Below are 14,971 nucleotides of genomic sequence, written 5' to 3'. Positions count from 1 at the left end.
AATCCACTAAACAAAGTTTTTTTCCCCAAATCCTGTTTCTCTTCTAATTTTAGCTGCATTGTTTTTGTTTGTACAAAATCTTTTTTTAATTTTTATGTAGTCAAAGAAGTCTATTTTGCCCTGTAAATCTCCCTATCTCTTGTGTTGTCTTTTATTCTTAAGACAATATAAAGAGCCAATAGAGCTTTTTGAGCAGTGTAAGTGACATGGTCAGACCTGTCCTATAGGAATGTGACATAAACAGTCAGGTGGAAAATGGATCATAAAAGGGAAATACCTGAGGCTGGGAGATCAACAAAGCTAGGGAGTGACTATTCACACTTAGAGATACTTATCCTTTAAAAAAAAAAAAAATCTGCACACATCAGCTCCCATAGTACATTTGAATATTGATTCACAGATAATTTTCTACTCAACAGAAAAAATGACGATATAAAGAGTCTGGGTGTCACAAAAAGTCAATCAGAAACAATAATAGAAACCCTTTTATGCAGTTATATAAGTTAATATGAAAACAATATTAACTTTACACTCTATTGGGGGGGAACAGAGGTGGGTGTTTTGTTTTGTTTTTTCTCCTTTTTTTCAGCTCAACAAGTTGTGAGCTATCCGAGTTTTGGGTCCTACTTTTCACTTTCCAGAAACAGGCCTATTTTATAAAGTGAAGGATGCTCTACTATGTGTAAGGATTTTAATTGATGATCCCTTGGAGGAAGGGTCTCATCCTTAGAAATATCAAGTCTGAAAAGCAGCTTCATTTTGACTATCTAGATTAAAGTGTAGGTCCCCGAAGCATTTATGTCTCCTAAACCCAATTCTTCGTCTGCCTAGGCCTGTCAAGGAAGAGTTTTTTAAGATTCACAGAGTCAGTCAACTCTATCCAACAGCACAGTACAGAAAAGTATGGAACACTTATCTCTAGTGGAAACACAAGCCTGCAACAGAGAAGGAGAATTCACAGGAGCTGAGCAGCAATTCATGACAAAAACCGCCTTTCTCAACTAGACAGAGTGAGTGTGTGCCACGTAGCAATTAGTGTTAAACACACAGTGCGCCTGCTTCAGATGTCTGGCACTAACAGATACAGTCTGACCACTTGTCTTGCATTCCAAACTCAAAATCTGCAGTTTCAGGCCTGTCGCTCCACCCGGAACATCCCTGTCCAGAGCAAGGCCAGCAAGTGTTAGAGTTTTTTCTCCCATCCACTGAGGACGACCCACTTAGTCTCAAAGAAATGCCCCACTCTGAATCTAAGCAAACACTGGGACTTCTCCCCAACCTCTGATCTCATCTCATTTTCCAAACCTAGGTCGGTCTGTCCTGGCTGCAGCATCTCCTCATGTTTAATCATGAATATTGGAAACTGAATATCTGTAAAAACTGAATCTAGGGGCTATAGCTTTGCAGTTAAGGGTGGAGGTAACAGAAAAGAGGCAAAAAACAAGTACTGGGGACAGGAATGGGTGAATTTCTGTATTTGCACATGCTCCTATTCCTACTCCTAACCCCTGCCAAAAAGGGTAAAAGCAAATTACATTTCCAAACCCCAGGGTACAAGAGCCAGAGCATAGCATGCCAACAAGTGTCTGACAGTTTGACTCAGTGCAATACTGAGTCTGTACATCTTGAGATTCCGGAGCTAGGGAATAACCAGGAATTTCTGCACTGTGGATGCTATCCAATTACCAATTTATAAAGCAAGCCCTAGGAAGCTAACTTCCTCCCTCTTTCCTTACCCCCCTCCTCATCACAAAATAACCAGATCAAAAAAGTTAATCATCTACTAATCCAGCACTACTTATCAGGAACTGAGAGGTTAGGGGGAGGTAAGGCACAAAGAAATAACAGCTATGCCCCTGCCCTTTCGGGGGCTGTAACCACAAGTATTCTGAGAAAGATACTAAATCCACAGAGAGAGGATGGGGGAAGTAGTTTCACAGAAAGGGCTTGCTGAGCCAAGGGAGTCTGTGGAGATAGTTACTAGCTACACCAAGCCAATAGATGGACCAGCCCTATCAAATGAGGTGATATGTGTGAAACATGTTACAAATTTTAAAGCACTATACACATGTTGGCTGTTACAGCTACTGAATCATAGAATCTGGGCTTAAAGTCGATCTACACTTTGCCTTCCACCCAATGCAAGGAATCTCCTATTTTATTCCTGACAAGGTGGGGGAGAAGGAGGGCTTTCAGTCCCCACTTGAATACTTCCCATGATCCAGAGCTCACCATCTAACAAAGCAGCCTTGATTGTTAGAAAGGTCTGCTTAAATTAAATCAAAATCAACCTCTTTGAAACTTTCTAGATATCCCCTCTGAACCATGATGGTCCCTCAGATAATTGTCAGCATCTATCATGTACCTCTAAGTCCCTAGGGTAGATAATCCCACTTCTTTTAACTGATTCTCACAGGACTACTACCTAGATCCCTCACAGTCCTTCCTGACTACCTTCCTCTATTCATGTACAAATGAACCTAATTGCAACCCAAGGCTATTTTTGCTCTGGACTATTCCAGCTGCATTGCTGGGCAGGGACTGAATTTGTGATTCTTAGTGCATGCACTGTATAAGAGAAAAGGACTCACCAGTCCATCACAGTTACTGATAGCAACAGAAGCATTAGGCAGACCAGTAATGCCTCCCACATAGAGGCAGTTCCCCAAGAGTGGCTCTACTCGAGTCTCATGGGAATCTTCCTGCCATTCAACAGTCGCACCCGGGGCCACAAGCCGGGAGTTCCGCCGCAGCCTGAAGTGGAAGTCTCTTCCAAACACAGTGACATTGTAAAATATCTGTTCGTTGGCATCCTCCCTGGGCAAGTCCCCAACATCCCTTCGGGATCGGCCTTTACCAGCTCCAGATACCAAATGTGATAAGAACTTGCCCTCTGCATCTGTGCTGGTTGGGATAACAAGTCTATACTCCTCTATGTTTCCCAGAAGTGGACCTGAAAATGGAAGGGGTAAGAAGAAGATATGTAAATTTAAACTCAATTCTCCATCATCCCAAGGTCATCTTTTCCAAACCCTTCATTTTACAGATGGGGAAACTGAGGCCAGAGAGAAGTGATTTGTCCAAGGTCACATAATGAAGAAGCTTGCAGGACCAGGATCTGAATCCAGATCTCTCAATATCCAAGACTGGGATCTTTTCCCGGGACCATGTTGCCTCCTCCTTAATAAGCTTAGATATAGAAGGTGGCAATATCAAAGACCAGAGGATATTTAAAAGCCTAGGCTGTCACCAATTGGAGAAAAGGGCCAAAGACAGAAATGAGACGACAACATGAGTACTTCCCATCCTCAACCACTTTGGTGAATACCATTTAGCCACCGACATCCCAAGAGTTCCCACCAATGCTAGCCATTGGTCACCTCACTGGGCTAGGATGCAGTAGATTTCGATGAACCCCAGTTCTCACAATGCACAGGGATGAGGGAGGTATGGGACAGAGGGAGCGAGGGAGGGAAGGAGAGAGGGAGACCGAATGGAGGGAAATCTTCAGAGGCCACAGGAGGGGAAACCCATAAACATAAGCAGGTCATCAACTTAAAATGCTCTAACTGGCCTCAGCCTGTCTAGGCTTCCCTAATTTCTCTCTGGGAAACACACGGTCCAATCGCAGGGAGGTTCCTGTTGGAGATTCCCACGCACAGCAGGCGTCCTGGGCAGTTGGGAAGGGGAGTGTCATTGGCCAAACTGGGGCAGCTCCATGAGATCCCCCAGAGAGGGACCTGGTGGTGGTGTTCTTTAACCCTTTGAGGGGAAAGACCTCTCTTCTACTTTTGTGCCCCGTGCTGGCAGCTGGGTTTGGCCCTTCCAGGGATAAGCACTAAGTGAAACTTGATGCTTGAATCAGAGTTTGCGGTCCAGGGGCTCCAGCTGAGGAAGGAGCGAATTGCATTTTCCCCATCCTCCTCGTCCCTCCGCTTGCGGTCCCCAACAACAACGTTGGGTGGGGGTAGGAGTGGGCAGAGGCTGGTTCTGGGGTCCCTGCCTCAGGTTTCTCGGGTTTTACTCGCCGGGGCACTGAAGACTGAGGGCGCCACGTCCCCCCAACCCGCGTCTTCTCCAGGGCTCCCAGGGCTCCGAGACTGGGCGCGCCCCGGCCCCAAAGTTAGCCAACTCACACTCTGGGCGAGCGGAGTTAGCCTAAGTCCCTCTGGCGCGGGGCAGGGGGGATCGGAGTCCGGGCTGGAACGGGACCTACCTCGGGGGCCGGAGCGGCTCAGGGCGCCCGTGGGCAGTGGCGGCAGCAGCAGCAGCGCCCAGCAGAGCAGGAAACGAGCGGCTCCCGCTGGTAGATCCATGGCAGCCGAACCGCAGCCCGAGCCCCGCACGCGGAGCCGCGCTAAAGTTGCCCGTGAGCCGCCCAGCCCACATCTGGGGCAGCTGGAGCCGCCCGCAGCTGCAGTCCCCCGGGGCGCGGGGCGGAGGGAGGGGAAGGCTAGGGGCGCGGCGTGGGGAGGAAGAGAAGGAGGAGACGAAGAGGCGAGGACGCCCCAGCCTGCGGTGACCCGGCTGCTTCTCCTCAGCGCGTTTGTTCACTCAGCGGCGGCTCCTTCCCTGCCTCCCTCCTTCCCTCCCCTACCTCGCTCCCTCCCGCCCTAGCCCACACGCTGCAATCGCAGCGAAGCAGAGACACCAGGAGGCGGTTCGAGGGTAACGCCAAGAGGCCGGGGCGCGCAGTGAAGTCAGGCTGATTGACGGAAAAGCTGCCCGCCCAGCTTCGCGTGGGGCCAGCCCCGAACCCGGCTATCTCCTGCCCTTGTGGGAGGTGCCCCGGCTCCCCAGGAGAGCGAGGGGGACCGCAGAGAGGGTCAAACTTAGGCTCCCGGCTCTCCTGGGCGCCTCCACGCTGTCTCTCCAAAGCACCTTCTCCTGCGTACGCCCCACCTCCGTGCGCCCTAGAGCTCCGCGCTGCGCCAAAGTTGCTTTCCTTGTGTTCTTAACAGAAAAGGGAGTCGGGGTCCGAGGGATAGGCCAGCTGATTGTCACGGCTACTAAGCTTCCGCTGCTGGTAGGAGAGTGAATCTTGCTTCCTCAGTCTACACAGGGCACCAGAATCTAATAGACGGGGCAGACTTTCCTACTGTTCTTAGGGACCTAAGGTCCCTTTATGGGGATATCAGCAAGTCAAGAAAGACTTGAAAGGAAACGAACTCTCAGGAGGCTCACAGTCCTAGAAGGAGATAAAAGGAACAACAAATAAATGCTACAAATCAAGCAGGAGGGAGTAAGGTCCAGAAAGGAAGGGGGAACAAGCAGGAGATTGTGGGAGATTCACAGAAGGGAAGTTCCCTTCAAGCTGGACGAGCAGGTTTCAAGGAAAAGGTGCCACTAACTGGGCCTGAAAAGTTGTATAGGTTTTTGAGGAAAAGAACATCTAGGTAAAGGGATTAACATGAGTAACGTCTCAAAAAATGAGGGAAATTAATATTATGTTTGGTGATGGTGAGTAGACCAGTTGGGTCGGAGTATAAGGAATATGGAAAAACGGGACCCCTGAGTCTTTTTAAAGCCTCGCTTGGACGCTAAGAAGTGTGCACAGCTCCTGACTGATAGTAAGCACTTGCTCAAATGCTTGTTGGCAGATTGATTCTGCACAGTTTTATCTTTGCACCTGATCTGTTGTTATTTAGCTGAGTCTGATTCTTTGTGAGCCTATTTGGAGTTTTCTTGGCAAAGATACTGGAGTAGTTTTCCATTTCCTTCTTCAACTCATTTTACAGAGGAGGAAACTGAGGCAAAAAAGGGTTAAGTCACTTGGTCTGGATGACACAGCTAGTTGGTGCTTGGGGTCATATTTAAGTCAGTTCCTCCTGACTCCAGGGCTGACACTATCCTATCACCTAGCTGCCTGAGGACTCCCTTTTACTTTTCTTTTTATCCCGAGATTAGCACTAAGTGCCTGGCACTTAGTAGGTACTTAATAAATGTTTATTAATTGATTAACTCACCTGTTAAGTGGCAGGAAAGCAACCCTATTCAGTTGCTTTTCTCAGACCTGGACAATGCCTACAGGAACCCTCCTCCATGTCAGCGGAATTAGGCTCCTCACTGTTGGCTAAATATAACATATACATTTCCACATCCACATTTTTACTAATACTCTGTGATATAATAGAAACAATACTAGACATGGAGTCAAAAGATCAAGTTCACAGTTCTGCCTATTCTTATGTGAACTTCAGCAAATTGGGTTCCTAGGGGCATCTAGGTAGAGCAGTGGACTAGACCTCAAGTCAGCAACCTGAGTTCAAATCTGGCCTCAGACACGTGCTAGATGCATGGCCCTGGACAGTGAGTTATTCTGCCTCAATTGCCTCAGCTGTAAAATAAAACTAATAGCACCTATTTGCAAAATGCTTCCAAAGCCTTATTCATTTGTAGATGCCTTATAAATAAATGTCTATTTCCTTTTCCCTCATCTATAAAATAAGGGGATTGTTCTAAATTATTTCTAAGATCCTTTCCAAAAGTTGTGAACCCCCAGGTAACAATTTCCAACTGGAATGTCCTCCCCACTTTTTTCAGTTTCTTCAAAACCCCCTTTCTTCTCTCTCTCTCTCTCTCTCTCTCTCTCTCTCTCTCTCTCTCTCTCTCTCTCTCTCTCTCTCTCTCTCCATCCTTTAAGAATCAAGTCAAGATCTCCTCTGTTCAAAATATTTGCCTGATCATCCCAGCCTACAGTGACTTACTTCTTTTCCCCAAACCTATAGTGTTTAGTGTCTGAATAGAATTGCTTTTCTTCCCCCTAAAAAAAGGTGAGCAACGGAGTAGTCAGTCAGGTCAATAACCATTTATTAAGTGCCTACTATGTTCCAGGCACTGTGCCAATATGTGGGGATACAAAGAAAGATAAAAGTCTGCTGGCAGCTAGTAAGATGATGCAATAGACAAAATATCAGCTCTGGAATAAGAAAGACAAGTTCAAATATGATCCCAAATACTTATTACCTGTGTGACTCTGGGCAAGTCACTTAATCCTGTTTGTCTCAATTTCCTCAACTGGAAAACTAGTTGTAAAATGAAAATGGCATATCACTCCAGTATTCTTGCCAAGAAAAGCCAAATAAGGTCACTAAAAGTTATATACAACTAAACAATTATTTTGCAATATTAATCACATCCAATATTGTGACTCCTACTAGTTTGTTTTTATCATCATTTAGCTTCTCCTACAGAAGAGATTGAGATGGATAGATAATGTCATGAAAATAATGAACATCAATTTGAACAATCTTTTAGAGATACTGGAGTATAGAAGGGACTGATGTGTTATTGTCCTTGGGGTCACAAAAGGCGAATCCTATGTCTATGGGCAGAGCAGAATGGTTATTTACCACAGTCACTGTCTGGAAGTTGCTTTCCTGTCTCCTGTCTGTCAGGCAGTTTCCAGACATTTCAGTGAAATTTAATGTGAATCATTATGTGACCTTTATACTGTTTTCTTACTGATAGAAAAGAAGAGAAACTACAATTTGAAATAAATTTAGCTTTGATACCATTCTTTCCATGTCTGGCCTTGGGTCCTGAGTAATACATTAACAGGTGTTTATTAAATGCTGTGTGCCAGACACTGTCTGAAGCTCTGTAGATTCAAAAGCAAAAGTGAAACAGTTTCTGTCTTCAAGGAACTTACCCTCTAAAGGGGGACATTTGTTGTTTTTGCTACTTAGCTAGTAATTTGAACTCATGTCCCCCTGATTTCACACATGATATTCTATCCACTGCACCATCTAGCTATCCATACATAGTATATGCAGAATAAACAAATACAAGGTAGTTTGGGAGAGAGAGGGAAAGGCTCTATTTACAAGGTAGTACTTTAAAAAAAGTCTTGAAGGAGACTAGTAATTCTAAGAGATGGAGATGAGGAAGGAATATTTTCTAAGCACTGGGACAACCAGGGCAAAAACATTGAGACAAGAGATAGTTCATGGGTGAGGAATAGAAAATAGGCCAATATGGATAGGCTAGAGAATGAATGGAGGGAGAAAGATACATAAAAATCAAGATCTTCTGGCCAGCCAAGCTTTAGCCCTTTCTGCAGCAGAACCCTCCCAGAGGTCATGCCTTTCTCTGAAAAGCTGTGGCAGAATTCAGTTTCAATGGCAAGTGTGATGGAAATATCCCTGTTAAAACCCTGCCTTCCCCAAGTCCCCTACCACAGAGAAGAATTAGGGAGGAGAAAGCAGATATAGTTGGTTGTTTTGTTTGCTGTTGTTGCCATTCTTTGTGACCCCATTTTGTGATTTTCTTGGATACTAGAATCCACTTTCTATTTCCTTCTCCAGATTTTACAGATGAGGAAAACAGGGTTAAGTGATTTATCCAGAGTCACATAACTACTAAGTGTCTGAGGCCAGATTTGAATTCAAGAAGATGAGTTTTCCTGACCTCAGGCTTCTTATTTTATCCACTATTGTTACTTAGCTGCCCCATAGGGATTTTAAAAACTCACCTAATCCAATCCCCTCATTTTATAGATAAGGAAACTGAGTCCCATAAAGGCTAAATGATTTGTCATACAAAAAGACTATACTGACTGCCTAAAATGAGATCCTAAAGAGTACCTCAATTTAAGTCCTGGCTTTTCCATTAATTCCCTATGTGACTTTAGATAAGTCCCTTCCACTCCTAAAGGAGGAATTGGACCACAGAAACTTGGGTCCATGAATAGATTTCAGGCAGTACATGAACTTGGGTAAGAAAAAAAAATCCTATCTTTATTTTCACTCATTGAAATTTATCCCTTCCTTCAATTATCAATTTAAAAAAACAACATTATTTTGTAAAAGAGTCTATGGGCGTCACCACACTATAAGTCTCTTGGACTCAATAGTCCAAGGGATATAAAAAATTTGGAATCCCTGGACTAGAAGGTCTTCAAAATCCCTTCTAGTTCTGATATTCTAGTTCTTTGATCACATTCCTAAGAACCAGGAATGTCCAGAGCTTGAAAAATTGGATTGGGGAAAGATCAGTAGCTAGTTCAATGTCAACAACCAGAGGCATCCAAGATAAAGACAAACCTTTGAAAACTGTTAAGAAACCAAGAGAATCAATGAGAGAAAATTTTTATAGAACACATCTAATTCCAAATTAGCTAAAATTTCACTTCAGATGACAGCTATGGAACACTCAGTCCCATTCCTTTTGCTCCTCACCTCAACCTCATTCAAAGAAATTTTTTGAAAGATGTCTATCCTCTAATCCAATATGCCCATTTCACTGATAAAAAAAAAAAAAAAAAACTGTGACCCAGCGGAAGTAAAAAGACTGACGCAAGTCATCCAGTAAATTGTTTACAAAACTAGAATTAGAAACCAGGATTCCAGCCTCCAAGTCTAGTGCATTCTTTTGTATTAGACTTCTTTTCAAATCCTTGGAAACACTCTGAACCTCAGTTTCTTTTACTGTGAATTGGGGATGATAATAGTCATGGTTTTTAAATACCAATAATAACAGTTGATCTTTATATAAATGCTTCATAGTTTGCAAAACATTTTGCATATATAGTCTCATTTGAACCTCAATAACTTTGTGAAATAGGTGCTCTCAGTGTTATTATCTCCATTTTACAGATGGGGAAAGTGACATATAGAAGACTAAATGTTTGGCACATAACCACATAGGTTTAAAAGCAGAATTTGAACCCTAGACTACCTGAATCAAAATTCAACATTCTAGCCACTCAACTATGCTACTTCTATTTAATGGTCCTTTATGGAGAAGAAGAATTCTATTTGCAAAGGCTAATATCAGTGGTTGGAAAATTCAGAGAAACAACTTTATTCAACATAAGAAAAATCCTCCTAACAATAAAAAAAACATACAAAAGTAAAATGGGTTATTTCAGGAGGTAGTTATTTCCCCATCAACAGAGAGCCTCAAGTTAAAGCAAACAAGTCAGAATGTTGCAGAAGAGATTTCTGCTTAGGTAAAGGATAGATTATTTCTGTTTTCTAGGGTCCTGTCCAGCCTCAATATTTCATAAATCTGTGAATCTTAATTCTGATTGAATAACCATCATGTTTGATCATAGGTCCTAAGTAATCAATCAACAAGCATTTATTATGTGACTTCTATGTGCCACGCGCTATATTTGGAGCTAGAGATAAAAAGACAAAATTGAGACAGTCCTTGTCCTCCAAAAATTTACATTTCAGCAAATACCTTGAATTGAAAGCAGACCAAACAGTGCAAAGTGTCTTGAGTAAGTTTCACTCACTTTCTTAGAAGGCTGACTGATAATGAGATATCCGTGAAGATAAAAGTCTATTAAGTTAAGTTCTAAGGAGTTCTAAAGATCTATGCATCAGAATGTTGGTCTACAAAAGAAAGTGAAGAAATCTACATTCATTACATGTATGATAGAGAGAAAAAATGTATAGAATTTCCTCTGTGATTTTACCCAAATGAATAATACCGTAGAATACTGGAGCAAGAAGAGAGGATGACACATGTATTAAAGTTGAGAAACAGGCCATATGGCAAGGATAGTGAACAGCAACAAACAAACAGGATCGAAGAGGATCCCAAGCAACCAACCAACAGATTAAAACCCCAGTGGGACAAGATCATGGCTTCCTTTTTTTCTTTTTAATAGAGATTGAAAAAAATGAGCATATCTCTTTAGGTGAATTGCATTTCATTAGGCTGAACCAAAACAAATTCAGATTTGAATGTAAAATGTAGAATTAATACAGTAACCTTAGTGGTATAGGGTTGGTACGGCCCTCTTATAATATGTTGTTTCCAACAAGGGAAATGGTAGAAATTTTCAAATGTGGGTTGTTTCATAACCAAAAGCTACACTAAACTCCCTTGAAAATACTCAGGCTAACATGACCTTATGCATAGAAAAAGTTTTATTTAGGATCATAAGACCATAGCATTTGAGTAGTTCTGATCCCAGAAGCAGAATATGGTCTCAGATCTAGCCTTCAGTGCAGTCCAAAGCCAGAATAGCCAGTGCAGGAATCCCAGATCAAAGACAAATATGGAATACTATCACTCTGATCTAGCAGAACTTTATACCTAGCTGATGAATAAATGGCTGAATCCAGCAGTAGTGTACTGGAACTCCAACCAGGGAAAGCTTACAAATGTAAGATTCAAACCCAAATAGAAGATAATTGATTGGGAGAGCAAAATAAAGCATTGCCCTAGATCACATCATTCTGGGAACACTGAGCACTGGGAACACTCATCTCCAGAATGAGCTGTCCTTAAGATTCTGAAATAACATTCAATACCCTAATAAAGCAGCAGCATGATTGTAAAATTTACAGGTTCAGCATAGACATTCCTCCCAGAAGTTACTTTCTGGTAAAGTTCAACATCAAGAAATAAATTGGAAGAATGAGTAAACAAACAAACAATCAGAACACAAACAGTTATTATGATGACAGAGAATTTCAAGACACAAATCTCAAAGAAGAGAGTGACTTCAAACATCAATAAGCAAATCTCCAAGGGAGAAACAGCTTGAGCATAAATCAATCAAAATTTCTAGGAAAGATAAAGCAAGAGATTTTTTTAAGTTTAAAATCTTTTTTTTAATGAGGACAATAGAGGAAAAATAGAAAACAAATGAAAGCTATGGAAGAAAGAATTGAAAAAGTGATTAATGGCTTGTTACAAGAGGCATGAAACCTTGCCCATATGAGAAACTCCTTGAAAATTAGAATAAATAAAAATAAAAGACAATAACTATGTGAAACAACAAAAAATGGTTTTTAAAAATCAAAAGCTGCTTGGGGCAGCTAGGTGGCACAGTGGACAGAGCTAAAAGACCAGAACTACATAGAAATTTTGAAATGCAAACACAGGAATCAAGAGAAATTTTTAAAAAGGTAAAAGTAGCAAATGATCATTAGGCACTAAACAAGGATACATTGCTCACATTCAAATATGGAGAAATCATATAATTGTCCCCTCATCATATCAGGAATCATAGAGAGAATCTAATTAGACAGAGGATCTGAGAGTAGATCTCTTGTGTTTTGATAATCTTAGAAGAATGGAAAAGGAAGGGAAAAGGAAGAGGAAAAGAAAGGATAGGGAAAATTATCTTTAAAAAATCAGAATGCCCAAAAGGAAGTCTATATAAACAAGGAGGAAGTGGGGAAGTAGATAACACTTGAATCTCACTCATCTCAACTGGTCAAGGAGAGTGGGGAGGACAATGCATTCATACACAGTTCACATTCAATGAGAAAACAGGAAGGAAAGGGGAGAAGAAAAAGAAAAATAAGAGAGAAGGTGATGTAAGGACCAGATAGTCTTAAACAAAACAAACTCTAACAAAAAATAACAATAAAAAATTAGAAATTAAGGAGATAATGAGTAAATCTATTATGGTATATAAATATAATTCTAACACTGTTACATTAATAAGAAATGCTGAAGGGGATGGTTCTGAGAAATTTGAGAAGACTTATATGAACTAATACAGACTGAATTAAGAAAAACCAGAAGAATAAGTTATATAATGACAACAAGATTGAAATATTAAGACACTCTGATCAATGCAAAAACCAGCCATGATTCCAGAGGAGTCATGATAAAACATGCTACCTACCTACCTACCTACCTCCAGAAATAACTAAAGGATTGAGATTTTTTTTGAAATGTGGATAATGTAAAAATTTGGTTTTTTTGACTATACATTTTTGTAAAAATTTTGTAATTTTGATTTCTTTCTCAATTAAGGGAGACATTAGAAGACTAAGAGAAGGCAAATATTTGCTGATTGGAAAAAAATAACTAAAAAAGTAACAGTACTTGGTACCCATAGATACAAAAAAAATGATTATTCACTTCAACAATTAATAGACAATTTCCCCTCTGTCAAGATTATTCATATTATTGGACAAGCTATATAGTTTTTAAATAAAATCAGGCTCAGTTATTTGTAAGGTGTTTCCTCATCTGTAAAATGGGAATTATAATAGTTCTTACCACTACAGGTTTTTTTGAGGATTAAACAAAATAATAAATGCAAAGGCTTAAACAGGATATGAGTGGGAACTATTATTATGATGATGATTATGATTATGAAAGTACTATACAAACATTATTTATTACTAGAAAAGAAAGGATATCAAAGTGTATGAACAGACAATTCTCAGGCGAAGAAATTGAAACTATTTATAGACATATGAAAATATACTCCAAATCATTATTAATCAAAGAAATGCAAATTAAGACAATTCTGAGATACCACTACACACCTGTCAGATTGGCTAGAGTGACAGGGAAAGATAATGCGGAATGTTGGAGGGGATGTGGGAAAACAGGGACACTGGTACATTGTTGGTGGAATTGTGAACACATCCAGCCATTCTGGAGAGCAATTTGGAACTATGCTCAAAAAGTTATCAAACTGTGCATACCCTTTGATCCAGCAGTGTTTCTACTGGGCTTATACCCCAAAGAGATACTAAAGATGGGAAGGGGACCTGTATGTGCCAAAATGTTTGTGGCAGCCCTGTTTGTAGTGGCTAGAAGCTGGAAAATGAATGGATGCCCATCAATTGGAGAATGGTTGAGTAAATTGTGGTATATGAACATTATGGAATATTATTGTTCTGTAAGGAATGACCAGCAGGATGAATACAGAGAGGACTGGCGAGACTTACATGAACTGATGCTAAGTGAAATGAGCAGAACCAGGAGATCATTATATACCTCAACAACAATACTATTTGAAGATGTATTCTGATGGAAGTGGATCTCTTCGATAAAGAGAGCTAATTCAGTTTCAATTGATCAAGGATGGACAGAAGCAGCTACACCCAAAGAAAGAACACTGGGAAATGAATATAAACTGCTTGCATTTTTGTTTTTCTTCCCGGGTTATTTATACCTTCTGAATCCAATTCTCCCTGTGCAACAAGAGAACTGTTCGGTTGTGCACACATATATTGTATCTAGGATATACTGTAACCTATTCAACATGTAAAGGACTGCTTGCCATCTGGGGAAGGGGGTTGAGGGAGGGAGGGGGAAAATCAGAACAGAAGTGAGTGCAAGGGATAATGCTGTAAAAAATTACTCTGGCATGGGTTCTATCAATAAAAAGTTATTTTTTAAAAAAAATTTTTTAATTAAAAAAAATTTAAAAATTAAAAAAAAGAAAAGAAAAGAAAGGATAATCATTAGACAGCCCATATGATCAAATAGTATCCATACAGGATCAAGAGAACTGAAGGAAGGACCTCTTCATGATGGGTGAACTCCCTGGGAAGAATTTATAAGAGGAACTAGACAAGAAGTGTACAGCAACAAAAAGTAATGACTCAGGAAACAGAAGACATGGTTTCAAATCCTATCTATAATACTATATAGTAGATGCTTAATAAATGCTTTTTGACTTGACTATTTCTGTGATCAAGTCACTTAAAATCCCTGAACCTTAACTTCCTCATCTACAAAATAATAGCCTCTGAATTCCTGTTCAACTATAGATCTATAATTCTTTGAGCTAAGTTTCATTAGGACTATTCACATTGATGAAATTACAGATTGATCAAAGTACTGAATCATGATTTTCTACTGACCATAGAGAAGGAAGTAAAAAGTGACTTATTCAGAGGAAGTGGTCTAAGTAGATTCAAAATGAAGACCACTGCTGGACAAGTGCCCGGTCCAGCCTGCTTTTGAAGGGGGAGGGAGAGCTGGAAATATGTGACTATAAATGGAATCAAGGAGGCACATTCAGAGCACAGAACAAAAAGCAATTTTCACCTAGAAACCAAAGGCAGCAGATGCAGACAAGGGTACCAACTGGTGAGGGACAATCCAGTTCTAGTCCTCCAGGGCAAGCTAGGACATCTGTATCTTCCTGATTACACTTGCAACAACAACAACAACAAAAAGGGAGATAAAAGGCTTTCTAAAAATCATTTCCCTTATACTAATTTTATAGCCAATTCCAAGCTCTGCTATGCAG

General features: G+C 40.8%; 1 protein-coding gene across 1 annotated transcript in view; it reads right to left on the bottom strand.

The window, feature by feature from the left end:
* Positions 1-4,566, bottom strand: part of ADAMTS2 (ADAM metallopeptidase with thrombospondin type 1 motif 2) — a 472,323-nt gene extending 467,757 nt beyond the window's left edge. The window contains exons 1-2 of the mRNA XM_051978728.1: positions 4,217-4,566; positions 2,592-2,953 (exon numbers count right to left, since the gene is read on the bottom strand). Coding sequence (XP_051834688.1) covers positions 2,592-2,953; positions 4,217-4,316 — 462 coding nt within the window. The 5' untranslated portion in view covers positions 4,317-4,566. The remainder of the gene's footprint in view (positions 1-2,591; positions 2,954-4,216) is intronic.
* Positions 4,567-14,971: the final 10,405 nt, after the last annotated feature.

Source organism: Antechinus flavipes, chromosome 2, assembly GCF_016432865.1.
Source record: "Antechinus flavipes isolate AdamAnt ecotype Samford, QLD, Australia chromosome 2, AdamAnt_v2, whole genome shotgun sequence".
Lineage (NCBI taxonomy): Eukaryota > Metazoa > Chordata > Mammalia > Dasyuromorphia > Dasyuridae > Antechinus > Antechinus flavipes.
This window is presented reverse-complemented; position numbering and strand designations above follow the sequence as displayed.